The sequence below is a fragment of the Peromyscus maniculatus genome, chromosome 1 (assembly GCF_049852395.1).
Source record: "Peromyscus maniculatus bairdii isolate BWxNUB_F1_BW_parent chromosome 1, HU_Pman_BW_mat_3.1, whole genome shotgun sequence".
In the NCBI taxonomy this organism is placed as follows: domain Eukaryota; kingdom Metazoa; phylum Chordata; class Mammalia; order Rodentia; family Cricetidae; genus Peromyscus; species Peromyscus maniculatus.
This window is the reverse complement of record NC_134852.1, coordinates 108,799,534-108,815,910: the sequence shown is the minus strand read 5'-3', so window position 1 is coordinate 108,815,910 and position 16,377 is coordinate 108,799,534. Positions and strand designations below refer to the sequence as shown.

General features: G+C 54.3%; 1 protein-coding gene across 4 annotated transcripts in view; it reads left to right on the top strand.

Moving 5' to 3' along the window:
* Positions 1 to 218: 218 nt before the first annotated feature.
* Positions 219 to 16,377, top strand: part of Capn5 (calpain 5) — a 57,128-nt gene continuing 40,969 nt past the window's right edge. Inside the window, exons 1-2 of one of the 4 annotated variants that reach the window (XM_076547713.1) lie at positions 219 to 430; positions 16,119 to 16,313. In XM_076547713.1, coding sequence (XP_076403828.1) covers positions 16,149 to 16,313 — 165 coding nt within the window. In that variant the 5' untranslated portion in view covers positions 219 to 430; positions 16,119 to 16,148. Of the gene's footprint in view, positions 431 to 494; positions 583 to 9,084; positions 9,108 to 15,846; positions 15,952 to 16,118; positions 16,314 to 16,377 lie in introns of those variants that run through there. The other 3 variants (XM_076547727.1, XM_076547738.1, XM_076547723.1) reach the window with 3 other exon arrangements.

Genomic DNA, 16,377 nt, shown 5'->3' with positions numbered 1-16,377 from the left:
GGCCAATACCACACTGGGCAGCCAGGGCCCCGGGAGGCTCTGCTACCGCGGACAACACTGGGATGGGAAGGAGGGAGTGCTGGGGCCAGGGCCACCCTCCCACTTCCTAGCGAGCACTAGCGGGAGGCCTCTGGGAGACTGGCCTCTCCGGTTCGCATGCGCACTCAGCTGCCGGTCCTTGCTCCCCAATCCCTTCCCGAGACCACGCCTCTGCCTCCAATGGGCGGAGGCTTAGAGGTTGGGCGGGCCAGAAAGAAGCCTCGGGGTCCAAGCTCCGGCTGCCGAGATCCAGCCCCAGCCCGCGGGCCGCCGGGGCAGCAACTCCCCGCCGAGTCCCAGGCTTCAGCGCGGGCTGGTCCAGCCTCCGCTCCAGTGCCTGCGCTGTGCCCTGTATCCCGGGAGTCCGGCTCCAGCTGCGGCGACGCGGCAGGTAGGAGGCGCTGCGCAGAGGGAGGCGTGTGCGAGCGCGTGTGTTAGTGTGTGTGTGTGTTAGTGTGTGTGTGCGCGCGCGCGCAGGTGTAGGTGCAGGTGCAGCACGAATCGGAACACGAGCTGCACATCCCACGGATTCAGGGCTGGGAGGTGAGCGCTGGCCTGCAGGCCCAGGAGGCGGAGCACCCACCCCCCACCCCCTTTCCCGCCCCAAAGATCCGCCCGGACTCATCCCCACCTCCACGCAGCCCTGGGTGAGGGGGCCTCCCTTGCCTCCACCTGGGTATTTTGATGCTGTACTCCCGCTGCAGAGGCGCTGGTGTGTGCTTATCATCGGGCTTAACTCTTTCTAATCTTCCTTACGAGTCCCCTTTCCTGTCTCCACCTCTGTAACCCTCACCCTTTCAACCTTCTAACCTTTCTAGGTGCATCTGTCTCCTGCCTTGGAGAAGGCATGAGGCCAAAGACCCCAGCTGTATGGTCCTGTGCCCCTTCTTGACCACAGTCCCCAGGTTGAATGGGGGCCTTCTCCTTGGCTGCAGGGCTGGGTGTGTGGTGCTGGGAGCAGGGCGGGTCTGGCAGAGACTAGCGTCCCACCCCACCCCCAGCCCTCAGGCTTAGGGATGTAGGAAAGGTCTTCCTAAGGGGTTCAGAGTTGGAGTAGGACCGAAGATCATTAACAGGTGCTAACGTTCCCCCAGACCTTTCCTGTGATGAGATTCAACCCCAGACCTCACACAGATGAGCCCCAGCTGCAGAAGGGAAACCAGCTCCCCCCCAAGCCTGAGAGTCTAAAGTGACCCAGCCAGAATTGGCACCCAGGTCCCCAAGGCACAGGCCATGGTCTTCTCTGTGTGCCAGAGGGTGGAGCACTCAGCCAGGGCTGAGGGCAGCTAAGTGTTCAGGGAGCTAGGGAGACCTTCCTGGGAACCTCTGCCTTGGCAAGGGGTGCAGGTGAAAATGAGCCTCCCTGGTCCTTGCTATAGGCTTAGGGAGGTGAAGAAGGCCGGAGGGGTGGGTCCAGCTGCGGCTGCTGCCCCGAGGCAGGGTCAGAGCTGAAGCCTGGGTGGAACCTGCCCCGAGAGGTTTCTTTTCCCCTTGAGAGGCTGGTGGGCCCACAGATAAGCCCCTGACTTGAGTCCTGAGAATAAGGCAGAGTCAGTCCCAGGCAGGGCCACCCTTGCCTGGGAGCTGATAGTTCATCCAAACAGGGATTGGGAAAAGTTCAGCAAGGTGAAGAAAGGACCTTAGAATTTAAACCGTGAAACAGGCCAGAAAAGAACAGGAGAAAAGGACGGAGATGTGACGCTGCGTGCCAGGCTGGGAGGGGGGTGTGTCTGACAAGGGCCCTATTTGGGCTACTCTGGGGGAGAGGTTACCGTAGAGAGTCCAGCAGGGAGAATGGAGCTAATGTCACCATCATCATCCGTAAGTCCCCACCTCCCCTCTGTTCTCAGCACCTCACCTGGGCTAGGTGTGGCAAGAGAAGAGGAAGATCTGTTTGGACCAGGAGTGGAAGGTCCAGGAGAAACTTTACAGGCCCCATTACTGCGTAAGAGCAGGGGGCCGCCTCTAAGATGGGGACGGGGGGTGGGGGGGAGGGGGGTGGGGGGAGGGGGATGGGCACTGGTGTAGGGAGCCTGTGGCTTTCGGTGAGACATCTGTGGGCTTTTCGGAGGCCTCTGCTGTCTCTGTGTTCATCTTCTCTACTTTCCCTGAGTGCTCTTGGGATGGCTCTGAGATCCGGTCTCCCCCCAAAAGAGGCCTTCCTTGGCCTCTCAGAGGGCATTGGGAGGCCACTCTCCAGCCACCCCTTGCCTGAGGGGCCTGCTTTCTTTCTCCTCGAGACTGGCTCCTTTCCCTCCTGTTTGCCCATGCCCTTGAAGCAGAGAGCTTTACCTGTGGCTCAGTTTCCCCTACGGAGGCTGAATGCTGCCTTGTCACAGAGACTTATGGATGATGACGGTGACATTAGCTCTGGTCACTCGGCACTTTACTGGGGGGTGTTCGGTAGCCAGTTGATGGCCATCGTCACTGGGTCCCTTCATTGAGGAAAGAGAGGCTGGTTTTGAGGCAAACGGACTAGACAGCAGTGGGGTTTGTTTTTTTCCCACTGAAGGGGGAGCCTGCTTGGCTTTAGTGAGTGAGAGGACCTGCTGGTTGCTGTAAGTCCTCTGCTTACTGTCCAATGGCCACCCCAAAACCCCCTTATCTCCCGGAGAGAAGCAGGGCCACGGCAGCTGAGGCGCACCTTACATACGTCTTGCAAAGGACTCATGGATGTGAGCCCTGGCTGTCCCCAGTTACAGACATCAGGTCTGTCACACCTTCTCCAAGTAGCCCTGCAGGCTCACTGGCAGGCTATCTGTAGCTTGCTGATTGGGCCTTCCTCTCCCCTATCTCTCAGTGCATGTGGGGCCCCTCCCAGCTGCCCAAATCCCCCAGACATCCTCTTTCAGTTTTCCTACAGTCCCCCAAGGCCGCCAGGCTTGGCCTTCAAGGCCCCCACCTCCGTAGCCTGTTCTGTGGGAGGTGGTGCCATCCTGGAGTTGCCTCAGATCGGGTGGAACTGTTAGCTCCCTTTAGGCCTTAGGCCCTGTCTTTCCTTGCAAACTAAAGACAAACTGGGCCGCATGCCTTCGGGGTACCAGCCCAGACCTCATGAAGCCTATTCTTGAGCTTAGGTATGAGGCTGTAGAATGTGGTTTTGTTTGTTTGTTTTTTGTTTTTTTTGCAGCCCAGTAAGGGCTCAGTTACCACGCCCCGTCATTGCTGGGACCATTGTCCTGGGGACCCCAGGCTTCCCAGAGTTGGTTGTGAGAGTGGGGTGGCCTGTGGATGTAGCCTGTGGTCTTATGTCTCAGTGGAGCATGTGGTCAGGTGGCCACAACAGACCAGGCCTGTTCCTGGGCACTGTCAGGTGTGCACAGGTGTGGGACAAGGGCTGAGAGTCTGCTCCTGTCTGCTCCTGCCTAGCCAGTCCCTGCTGGAACCCCCTGACCCCTGCTGGGTAGGCTGAGGTGGGGACTCCGTGACTTCTCACTAGTAACTGTAACAGGGACCTTCATGTTGCATTGGGGACACTGTAATGTCATCCTCCTCCAAGCAGCGGGGAGCAGTTAGGCTCCATCACTCACCCCATCTCCTGTGCCTCAGGGATGTTCTTCCTCATCATTGCTGAACCCAAAATGTCGGTGGCCCAAAACAATGTGGATTTATTTTCCTCTGGTCCGGGATAGCAGAAATGAGCCTTGTGGGACTAAAACCAGCCTAGCTCCTTCTCGGGGGGCTCCAGGGGAGAATCTGGGCCTTGCCTCCTCTAGCTCTTGTGGCTGCTGACATTCCTTGCGACTGAATCACCCCAGTTTCGACTCCATCTCTGTTTTCCTCTTCTGCACTCAAAGTTCCCCATGCCTCCCTACCTTTCTGTTTTTGTTTAAGTTCTATTTTCTTTGTTACTGTGTGTGCACCAGGTTTGTGTCTGGCTGTCCGTGTGCTGTGGCTGGGGCCTGGAGGTCCCAGGACAGTTTGGTGCGGTTGTTTTATTCCTTCTACCTTTGTATGAGTGGCGGAGACGGAACTCGGGACGTTGGAGGTGGGCAGCCCGTGCCTTTACCTGGTGAATGGGCTTGTGGGCGCCCCCACCCCATTTTTCTGAGCCAAGGTCTCCTGTAGCTCAGAATAGCCTTAGAACTTGAACTCCTCCTCCTCCTACCTCTGGCCCCAAAGTGTTAGGGACACCAGTGTGTGCTGTCACGTATGGTTTCATTCATTCATACACTCATTCATTCACTCATTCATTCATTCACTCATTCATTCATTCTGGGCAGTGGTGAGGAAGGACCCCAGAGTCTTGTCCATGCTAAGCAGGTACTCTGCCACTGAGCCTCATGCCCAGCCCTGCCTCTCTCTCTCTCTCCTATAAGCGCGCTTGCGCTGACCATTAGGACACATCCAGGATGCTCTCCCCGTCCATCTGCAAGCCTTTAGTGCTACGTGAGGCCCACGGGGGTCTAAGGATTCCCATATGGATATCTTTGGGAGCCATTATCAACCCAGGGAAGAAACTGATTGTTGTGTCTTTGCAGACACCCCCGGCAACACACACACACACACCCAACTCTCTGACACCCCCGGCAACACACACACACACACACACACACACACACACACACACACACACACACACAACTCTCTGGTGCCTACAATGGCAGGTTCCCTAGTCAGGGTCCTGGGTATCTCATGAGGCGACGACTTAGTGTGTCCTCTGCCAGCTCCCTTTCCGACAGACCCAGGGCAGCGTTGTCTCTGGCCCTGGTGCCCACCCTGGGCCCATGAGAGCCAGAACCTAGTGATATTAGGAGAGGAGACTGTGTCACCCTGTCCCTGCGGTCACCTCCGTAACTGGATCCCATCCTGCTAGCACTATGCTATGGTGTTAGGGCAGAGTGTAGCTCACGTGAGATGTGCATTCAGTAAAGCTAGTGCATGGCAGGTCATTGAGCTGGGCATGGCTCAAGGCTTTAACTCTAGCACTTAGAGTGGCGAGGGGGGGCAAGGCAGGCTGATCTCTGTGGTCTGTATAACCAGTTCCATCCTAGCCCAGCTAAGCCTACATAGTGAGACTGTGTGTGTGTGTGTGTGTGTGTGTGTGTGTGTGTGTGTGTGTGTGTCTGTGTCTGTGTCTGTGTGTCTGTGTGGTGTGTGTGTGTGTGTGTGTGTGTGTGTGAGAGAGAGAGAGAGAGAGAGAGAGAGAGAGAGAGAGAGAGAGAGAGAGAGAGAGAGAGAAAGAAAAGAAAACCAAGGCTGAGAGAATATTTCTGGGTGGGAATAGGTATGAGGGTGAGGGGGCAGGTTGGGCCTTGGTTCATAGAGGTGAACTGCTTAGCCCTTCCTGGCCCTTCCTCCTTGTTTTAGGAGTGGGGCGTTTCAGGCCCAGCTTGACATCCTGACCTCCAGTTTGTCTCTACCTCGGCATGGGGAGGGGACACTGGCATCCAAGGCCACTATGGGCAAGAACTCCACTCAGCTCAAAGCAGTGCACAGGGCCCGGACACGTCACCAACATGTCACCTTGACACCTGGTCTGCCATCCTAGGAGGCAGCGTCTCCAAGGAAGGAGCCCAGCCGACCCAGAGCACCCTGGCCTGTGGGCCATGGCCTGCTTTTCCTTCCCACAGCCGGCACCACGCCACGTCAGGTGCAGCCAGGTCTCCTGGTCTGAGTCTTGCGTGTGCCCCGGGCCTCCTTTTCCCTTCAGATCCCTCGTAAATTACTCTGGGAGTCCTGAGCCTGGCTTTCGGGGTTTGCTGGCCCCTACTTCCTTTTCCCCTCCCCCACACCCGTCCTCTAGCCTCGCCTACTGGCTTGCTCCTCCCAGCTCTCCACCTCCTCCTCCTCCTCCTCCTCCTCCTCCTCCTCCTCCTCCTCCTCCTCCTCCTCCTCGTCCTCCCACCCCTCTGAAGTCCTGGTCCACACAGCCCCCCTCCCTCCCTGAGCAGACTCATTGGCACTCCTGGGGTCTCTCTCTCTCTCTCCACCAGCCTTTTCTGACTCCTGATGCCCTCCTGGGCCAGGCACAGAGCAGGGCCAGGGGCAGGACTGTGGAAGAGGAAATGGGCAGAACCGGGCTCTGACATAGGACAGGCTCCTGCCGCTGCCCTGAATGTCCATTCCTCCTCCCTCTGGGCAGTGGAAACAGATCAGTCTGTTTCTAAAGCTGGAACTTGAGTTGAGAAAGGGCACCTCAGTTTCTCCATCTGAGAAATGGGTACCGTTACTAAAACCCTCCGTTTTAGAAGGAGGTGGTGTTAGGATCCTAGCCTGCCCATGCAAAAAACCAGTCGAGGGGAGGTGGGGAGCAGGGGGGGGATGGTTGTCCTGGTGACAGATCTACCAGATTGGAAATCAAGTAACAAAGCCTTCTCTGCCCCACCATCCATGGTAAGGACCTGCAGGCCAGAGAGGGCAGGAGCTTGCCTGGGGTCGCATGGCCAGGGCAAGCTTCCTTTCATCCCATTGTCTCTCCAGTGGGGAGTGAGTGGCACCTGTGGCCTGGGCCTGAGCATCCCGTCCCGTCCCCCGCTCTGTTGCTGGGAATACAGGCTGCCTCTGCCCCACCTGGCCCACTCCTGTTCAGTGGCTGCTCCGACTGCTCTGCAGCCTATGGTGCTGGGCTGGGGGGCTGTGGAAGGATGACCCACTGTCCTCTGTTACCCAGGCTGGGGGCTTTCCTGGAAAGCGAGTCTTTGAGCACTCAACTGTGTGAGTTGGTCGCCAAGGCCGAGCCTGTGCAGGAAGTCTCTCCTCAGGTTCTGGGCCACGTTTTCCGCTTCTTCCCGTCACTGCCCATGGCCCACAGAAGCCCAGGGCTGGCTGAAGGACCCTTCCTCCACCCCATCCCCACAGCCTCCTGGTTGCAGAGGCCTCCCAGCTTCTGCCTGTTTATGCCACCTTCCGCAGGACCTAAGTCCCAAATAGAGAACAGCTGTGGGCTGAGGCCTGTGACTCAGGACCACACAGAGCCAAGAAAGAACTGTTTTCTCACTGTGTATATGTGAAGGCGTCCAAGCTCCCGGACCTTCATTCCTTAGGGCTAGTTCAGATCTGCTCCATGTGCCTGGCCCTGCCTTTTAGCCTTGGTGAGGGGGCGGGATGGGGGTGGGGGACGGCATGGACATGACGGGTGTGGACATGGACACACGGCTGGTGGTGTGTCAGAAGCTCACAGTCATGGGTGGAGAGGGGATTGGACACCAACAGAAATGATAAGGGGAAGGGAAGGAGAAAAACAGGATTTCCCAGTGTGGGTGCCAGCCTGCCTGGCGTTGGCTGGGTGACTCATTTGGGCCTGGCTGCCTCAGCTCCACAGCCAGAAGTCTCTACTGCCAGAAGCCAGGAGTCTGGAACCCTGGGCGGCTTGAGCCCAGCTTTCCCTTCACACTTGCTCAGTCCCCATCCATCCGCCCTCCCTTCCTCGGCAGAAAAAGAGCTGGAGGCCTCGTGTGTGTGTGTGTGTGTGTGTGTGTGTGTGTGTGTGTGTGTGTGTGTGTGTGTGCAGACAGCAGCTTTGGCAGGACCGAGAATATAATGGAAGTGGGGTTCGCCCAGCCCCCGCTCACAGTGCTGGGGATGGAACCCTCACACATGCTAGTCACACACCCTGACATGGAGACACATCCCATACCATCATGCTTCATTCTCCCTGCGCTGCCACCTTTCCTGCTCCTGGTAGCACTGACCATAGTGTGCCCTAGTGTGCCGTGACCCCCTGCCCGGAGCATCGATGACACTGTATCTGCCATGCTGGGCCCCTCTTTACCTGTGTTGCCTGGAGGGTTAGCAGTTCTGAGTACACCCGACTGGAAAGCAAAAAATAGTGCCATAGTTTGGGTCTGGAATGTTCCCCGAAGGCCATGGGCTGAGGAGGGGCTTAGTCCCCAGCAAGGTGTTACTGGTGAATGGCGGAACCCTGTGGAGCCCCGATTTCTTCCCCCTGCTTTCACTATCAGCCACTGTGGGTTGTGAGGTTCTGACTCACCCTGAGGTCCCCAACCTTGCTTTCCAGCCCCACATTAGAGGCCTGAATGTCATGGGTTTGGAACCACTTAAAGTGAGTCACATCAACCTTTTCTCTCTAGAAGTTGGTTATCTCAGGTGTTTATCACAGTAACAGGAAACGGATTGACACAGTAGCCATTATTGGTGAGTTACACCTGCTTTTTTTTTTTTTTTTTTTTTTTTTTTCTTCGAGACAGGGTTTCTCTGTGTAGCTTTGCGCCTTTCCTGGGACTCACTTGGTAGCCCAGGCTGGCCTCGAACTCACAGAGATCCGCCTGGCTCTGCCTCCCGAGTGCTGGGATTAAAGGTGTGCGCCACCACCGCCCGGCTTACACACCTGCTTTTTAAAAAGTCATTAGTATTTGTTTCATCATTATTAGTGTGTAGGAGTAGGGGGCATGTCACAGCAGGCATGTGGAGGCCAGAGGACAACTGTGAGGTCAGCGCTCTCTCCCTCCCTTCCTCTCTCCCTCCCTCCCTTTATCTGGGAGTTGAACTCAAGCTGCCAGGTTGTACAGCAAGGTGCTTTACCCTGAGCTATCTCACTGGCCCTTGTTTGGGCTCTTTCAGACAAGACGTTATGTAGCCCAGGCTAGTCGTGAGTTTCCTTTATTGTAGAGTTTGGCCTTAAACTCCTGATCCTCCTGCTTCTAATTCCCTCGTGTTGGGATTGCAGGCATACACACCACCATGCCTGCTTTATATACCTCTGGGAGTCACGCTCAGTGGGCACCATACCAGCTGAGCTACACCCCCAGCCCCTGGTCCACAGTCCTTATCCATTCATCTGTTGATGGGCATGTGGGTTGTTCCCGTATCTGTAGTGAATTCTGCTGCAATGACCACGGCATGCAGACGGCTCTTCACCATGCTGATTTCATTTCCTCAGGATACGGATCTAGGAGGGGGATTGCTGGCCCAGGCTAGTTCTATTTTAGATTGTTTTGTGAGTCTGACCGGGTTTAAGTATAAAGCTGAGACTTGCCTAGAACTCACGGCCCTCCTGCCCAGACCTCCCTAAGGCTAGGATTACAGGCACGTGCATGTTTGTTGTGGTCCACGGTAGCTGCACATCTCCCCCATGCTGGTCTCTTTTTTTGTGAGGACTCTACCAGGTATGAGAGAGCATGCCCTTTTGGTTTTGATTTTCTATTTCCTGGTGGTTGCTGATGTCGGACGGTTTTTTGTGTCCCCGATGACTATTCATATTTCTTTTCTGAAAAACATCTCTTTAGGTTTTCTGCCTCTTTTCCAACTGAGTGTCTGCTCTGTGGCTCTGGGGTTGCCCAAGTTCCTTATTGTGTTGGAAATTAGTCTCTTATCAGAAGTCGGCTTTGCATTCTGTGGGCTGTCTTCGCTCCATGGACCACTTCCTGTGTGTAGAGGCTTTTTGATGTCAGCCTGTTTGTCTGCTTTGCCCTTGTTTCCTGTGCTTTGGGGGTCATATCTGAAAAATAACGGCCCAGGCTAGTGCCATGGAGTTTCCCCGTTTTCCTCTCACAGTTTTACAGTTTCTGGTCACTAGTACATTTGAGCTGGATTTTGCGTATTTGAAATTAGGGTGTAATTAATTCTGTGGCATGTGGGTTTCCCCTGTTCCCACCCCCTTGAATGGAGTCGAGATCCTTTTCCCAAGGGGTGATGTTGAGACCTTTGCTGAAAATCAATGAACTGTAAACGTGTATCTAATCTTCTGGACTTCTGTTCCTGGTCTCATACTCCAGTGCCATGCTGTTTTGGTGATCATAGTTCTGCTGTGTGTGTGTGTGTGTGTGTGTGTGTGTGTGTGTGTGTGTGTGTGTGTGTGTGTGTGTGTTGGCTAGTTTTATGTCAACCTGACACAAGCTGGAGTCAATGTCTCCATAAGATCTGGTTATAGGGCACTTTCTTAGTGGTTAATGTGGGAGGGCCCAGTCTGTGAGCAGCACTCCTCCATGGCCTCTGTGTCAGATCCTGCCTCCAGGTTCCTGCCCTGTTTGAGTTCCTGTCCTGACTTCAGTGATGAACAGTGATGTGGAAGTGTAAGCCCAATAAATCCTTTCCTCCCCAACTTGCTTTTGGTTGTGGTGTTTGTCACAGCAATACAATCCCTAACTAAGACAACACAAACACACACATTTGGACTGGATCTCATGTAGCTAAGGCTAGCTCTAAACGCCTCATCCTCCTGCCTCTATCTCCTTCATGCTGAGATTACAGGAACATACCTCGCACCAGCTTAATTCCTGGAGTGGAGGATATTTATTTATTAATTGAGATACATGCTAGGCAAGCACTCTACCAACTAAGCTGCATTCCTGGACTCTGTGGTATTTTTTTATTTTTAACCAACAGTGTGATATCTCTGGCTTTGTCCTTTTTGTTCAAAATTGCTTAAGCAATTGAAGAATGTCTTGGGTTTCCTATGAATTTTAGGGTCTGTTTCTCTTTCTGTGAAGAGAGTCTTCAGAGTTATGCTGAATGGGATTGAAGGGGGCTAGTACTTGCCTCAGCATTATTTCTTCCAGTGCATAAGCGTGGAATATCTAGCCATTCATTTGTGTCTTCCTTCATTCTTCTCCATGTTTTTCAGTTTTAGTGTGAAGGGTTTTCATCTCCCTGCTCATATTTATTCCTAAGCATTTTATTTTGTTTTCTTTCTGTAGCTGCTGTGGATGGGGTTTCTCGGTTTCATTTTTGGGTAATTTATTGTTAGCACAGAAATACAACTGAGTTTTGCATGTTACCTCCTCTTTCATGTTCTTTATTTAGTTTTGAACATTACTCCTCTATCTGATTTGTTGCGGTTTTATCATTAAAGGATGCTGAGTGTTCTCAAATATTTTCCTTACATCTAACAAGAGGCTTATGTGGTTTTCATCCATCTTTGGAGACGGTGTCTCACTATGTAGCCCAGGCTGGCCTTGGACTCCTGTCAATCCTCCTGCTTCAGCATCTCGAGAGCTAGGGTCATAAATGGGAGCCATCACACCCAGATCCCACTGTCGCTGCTGAGCTGTTCTATTTCCCAGCCACTGGATTGCAGTGAGTGTCCTTTTCAGGTGCTGGGGATTCTGTTGCTGAAGCTTTTCTGTAGCATCTAAATCCACACAGTAACACTGTGCTCCTGGACTCCAGGTTCTCTCTCTCTCTCTCTCTCTCTCTCTCTCTCTCTCTCTCTCTCTCTCTCTCTCTTCTTTTCTTTTTCTTTTTCTTTTTCTTTTTTGAGACAGGGTTTCTCTGTGTAGCCTTGGCTGTTCTGGAACTCACTCTGTAGACCAGGCTGGCCTCAGACTCACAGAGATTCACCCACCTCTGCCTCTCAAGTGCTGGGATTAAAGGTGTGCACCACCCACCTGGTGGAACTCCAGGTTTTCTGTGTCTGTGTTCCTTAGGAACCTCTGGCCTGTAACTTTTTTTCTTTTTATGTATGTGTATGTGTGTGGGTATGTGCACCTGAGTGCAATGCATGAAGGGGCCAGAAGGGGGCATTAGATCTTCTGAAACTGAAATTGTAGGTGGTTTGAACCCCCACATGGGTGCTGGAAACAGAACTTGGGTCCTCTGAGAGAGCAGAAGGTGCCCTTAACCTCTGAGCCTCCTCTCCAGCTTCCCTGTAACTTTCCTTTATGGCTTTGGTATCAGAGTGATCCGGCTCTGCTTTGCAATTTGATTTAATGAAATCATGTAGTAATGTCTCTGTTTAATGTCATGCCTGTGAACTCCATCTGTCGGGATGTGTACAACCATGAGTCTGTTTTCTATTATTTGAACAGACAACAACAAAACCCCCTCACACAGTCCTTTACTGATGGTCTTTGAGCATTTTCTAATTTTCAACATATCAGTTTCTACTGGGGCTTGACATGTCTGGGATCCCCGCACTTGGGCAGGAGGAGGAGGAGGATCAAGAGTTCAAGGCCTTTAAAAAAAAAGCTTTAAAAACAAATCTGTGCTAAGAAACACATTCTTGTGTTTCACTGAATCTGTGGGATACAGTCGATACATCTCAGAGCGGACTAACTAGACGATGGCGCTTGTGTTGCTCATTCTCAGCAGGAACTCTAGCGCTTTACAGAGTCACTGTGCAGATGTCCTCCCTTGCCGGGTATCAGAGCGCCACTTGCCATCTTGATTGTTTTGTTTTTCAGGGTGGAACCCAGGGCTTCACGTGTGCTAGCCCATGACTGTGCTACCGAGCTTCACACCCAGCCTGTGCTTGGGACATGTGTGAGCTCGCGTGTCCTGGTGCTTCTCACACTAGCCCTGCTGGTGGGATGGGCTGCTGTCTCGCTATTTAATTTGCATCTCCTTGCCGATTGGTGGAGTCCAGCACGTTCCCTTCTGCTTACCGGATGTTTGGAGTTGCTCTTCCTTTTCTATTGTGCTGTTTGTGTTTGTTTGTTTTGTTGTTGATTGTAGTTTTAGTGTTATTTTACTTTATGTGTATGGGTGTAACACACACACACACACACACACACACACACACACACACACACACACACGTCTGGTGCCTGTGGAGGCTGGAGGAATGAATTAGATGCCCTGGAACTGGCGTTACAGGTGGTTGTGAGCCACCTTGTGGGTGTCAGGAACCGAACCTGGGTCCTCTGCAAGAGCACCAACTGTTCTTAACGACAGAGCCAATTCTCTGGCTACATGTTATGCTGGTTGCAGACAGCCCCATGGCTGGAGTTCCACTGCCATTTTCTTGGGATTGGTTCAGTGTGTAGTGTGAGGTCAGGTCGGGTCTTCTTCCCTGTGGAGAGCAAGTGAATCCATTCATTGAAACTACAGTTTTTGCTCAGTGCACCAAGCCATAAATCAGGTGTCCTTATACCTGTGGACCAAGTAGACTGTTCTGTTCTGGTTCTATCCCACTGATCTGTTTGTCTACCCTGGCAGTGCCTCGGTGACCAGGACTTTAGGACAGACTGCTTGCCTGGGGTGTGGCTCCTCTGGCTGGGCCTCTGTTGATGGCCAAGGCTGTTCTTGGCCTTTGCGTGGCTCCTACTGTTAGACTCAGACTCAACCTGTTCTCTGATTGTCCTGGCTCCATTATTTCTTCTTCCAGAAGCTCCCACTTCTGACAAAGACCCTGTAGGCTATGTGGCCTCTGAAGGCCTCCAGCCTAGTCCTGCCCTGGGGCCCTGTAGCCTGGAGTTAGTCACAGTAGCTGAAGGGCAGGCAGGGCCATGGCCAGCTCAGCCTGGACAATGGGGTGTGGGCCCCCGCTGGCCCACAGCCATCAGGAAGGCCAGGAGGCAAGCGGATGCTTCGCCCAGCAGGCAGAGGAGGGTGGCTCCCGCTGGCCCGAATGCTGACTGCATGTATGTTTGGGTACCATGGGCATGGCATGTCTGGTGCCTGTGGAGGTAACAAGAAGGCTTTGAATCCCCGTTACAGTTGTGAGCCGCCGTGTGGATGCTGGGAACTGAACCTTTATCCTCTGCAAGAGCAGTCAGTGATCTTAACCACTGAGCTACCTCTCCAGCCCTAGCTCTGACTCTCTTGAGCTTGCTCTTTGTAATCTGGGATTCACTGCCACACTCAGCTCTTGTTGCAATGGGGTTCTGTGGTTGCTGAATCCCAGCGCCTCCCTGTTGGCAGTGGAGATGCAGTGGTACTTGATGTACCTGTCCTCAGAGGGTGGGCTGGGAAAATGGACAAGGAGTGTCCAAATGGGCATAATGTAGCCAGTGCTGGGCTCCTGGGGGCTCCAGATGGCCAAGGCAAGGGCTGGATTGTGAAGGAGAGGCATTATGCAAAGGCCCCAAGCTCACAGCTTGAAGGACCTGCAAGAAACGCTTGACACTGGGATGTAGGTCTCCAGGGTAGAGGATGCAAGGGTGAGATTGGCCGAGAAAGGGAGGAAGCGGACATCAGACAGCTGGGAAGCCCAGCCTGTCCTTAACATCACACAGGGTCTTGTCCAGCTGAGACACGGGCAAAAACGGCCACGCCTGGAGCACGGGCCGGGGAAGAGGCTGGTGTGTCCTTCTGGGTTTCCTGCCTTCCTGTTTATACTTTGCTTTCAGATGGTGCCTAGAGATGGGAGAGGCTGCAGTCTGTGGCCCCTTGAGGCTCTGACCGCATGTGGTACTGTGTGGTAACGACCTCTTGGTTGGTGCGTGGGGGCTGAGTATGTAAAGGCCAGGTCCCAGAAGAACTCCAGAAGTAGGCCGGGCCTGCCCGTCAGGGACGAGGGGGAATGACTGAGGCATGGCGGAGCCTCTGCTGGTGGCCCACTCCCATCTCTTCATGCCCTCCTTCCCTGCCCACCCTCCTCACCCAGTTTCTCCTGGTTGCGCAGTCTCTTCTTCCTGGGAGAGCAGATCCTGCCTGTGGTGTCGAACCCTCTGTGGCCTGGAGAGCAGCCAGAAGCCTCATTTGCCATCCTGGCTGTGTGATCTCAGCCTGCTTGCTCTGCCTCTCTGGGCCCTCTGGGCTCTGAAATACTGGAATCACGATAGCTGATTTCTCGGCTCCCTGATCTAATTCCTGGGGCTTAAGTTACTTCCCGAGCACTGGCTGCTAACGCCCGCAGGGCTAATGAGCCTGTTTGGTGCCTAAGGGCCCTGGGGTTTTTCAGTCTCTCCTTTCTCTTTTTCCCAGGGCTCCAAGGCTGAGGGAGGCCTAGGGCCCCGAGGAGATTGACCTTCCTGGGTGGAGGAGAGGCCAGGGAAGTTAAATGGTTGGCTTGAGGCCCCAGAACAACCCTGAATGGATGCAGAGACCTGCAGATGCAGAAGAAAGCTTTGCCGGCCCATCGCCTTTTCCTTCCTGTTTCTGCCCTTCCCTGGAGACCCCTCGTCTTCCCGTCCTTTGGGCCGAAGCTCAGTTGAGGGGTGTGTGAGGGAGCTTGCCTGCCATTGCCTAGCACTTTCTCCCGAGGCCAAGGTGGGCCACCTTAACCTGAGGACCTGGGTTCCAGCCCACCTCCTCCGTGGGCACACCACACAGGGCCTCAGTCCTCACTCTGAAAATGGCAGCAGTGTGCCCACCTGGCGCTGCTCGCAAAGGGGACAACAGACCTCGTCCTCAGTGGCTTGCACACGGCGGGCGGGCTCCAGAGAACTGGAGTCTCTTTGGAATGAGAGGAGACTTGACCCCTTTGCTCTCCGCCCTCGTCCTCTGCCCCCGGCTGATGAGAATGGCATCAATCTCTTATTGGAGCAGCCTTGTTCCCATCTTGGAGGGGCTCAGAGAGGCCGAGTGACTTTTCCATGGCCACCCAGCAGATGAGTAGGTCGGCCAGGATCAGTGCCTACATCAGACCCTGTTATCAAACTTTGCCCGGAAACCATTCTAAGAATTCTGCCTCAGTTTCCCTCATGGCCAGCCTGGACCTCAGTAAGACCACAGTGTTGTTCCCAGTACAGCCCAGGATGAGTAGATTTGGGGAGGTTGAAGATGGAGTGTGAGAGACCGTCTGTCAACCATGGGGGACCACGCCCCACTGGCTGCATCTCCCCCATACCCCTTGTTCTCTGTGGCCTCCCCTGACCATATTGGTGCAGTGTGTGTCCCTTGAATTGGTCAGTGTACAAAATACAGAGTATGGGGTGATCGCCTGGCCCCCTGAGGAGTGAACAGAGCCCCAGGGGCCAGGGACCTGCTTCCTCCCTAAGTGTCAGGTGCACATAGGAGGCAGAGAGCCGGGGTGGAGACAGAGTGACAGCTGGGAGCAGCCTGGGCAGGAATGAGTCAGGAAGAGCCCTCTGAGATGCCCACAGCTGAGACCTGCGGGTGTGACACTGGCCACAAGCTGCTGGGGGTGGTCACTTGTATGATTCAGTCCAAAGAGGTAGGGAGGGCTGGCTGAACCAGACAGGGAGTGTGAGGTGGGTGTGGCCTGGGCCAGCCCTGGACACACTGGTGCCCTGAGGGCCTGGTATCACCTTTCAGACACCAGAGAGGAGAGACTCTCCGCAGCTGAGGCAGGGGGTTTGCTCCTGTTGCCTCTTTGTCCTGTAGCAGGTACTCGCTGTGTGACCTGGGGCAGATCTCTGGCCCTCTCTGTACCACACCTTTCCTTGCCTGTGTTACTGGAGTGTTTCTGGGAGGGAAGTATGCCCAGTGGTCGGAGCTCAGCAGGGACTTCGGGTGCCCATGATTGACAGTCTTCTTACCGTCCTCTCTTCTAGGTGCCTCCCCCTCTTGGGGACGTGGTCACCATGTTCTCCTGCGTTAAGGCCTATGAGGACCAGAACTACTCAGCGCTGAAGCGGGCCTGTCTGCGCAGGAAGGTGCTCTTTGAGGACCCCCACTTTCCTGCCACTGACGACTCACTTTACTATAAGGGTACCCCAGGACCCACAGTCAGGTGGAAGCGGCCTAAGGTGAGTGTCTGGGCCTCCTCCCTGGGGAGAACGGGCTCCGATCCCACAGGCAGCCACCAGCCTA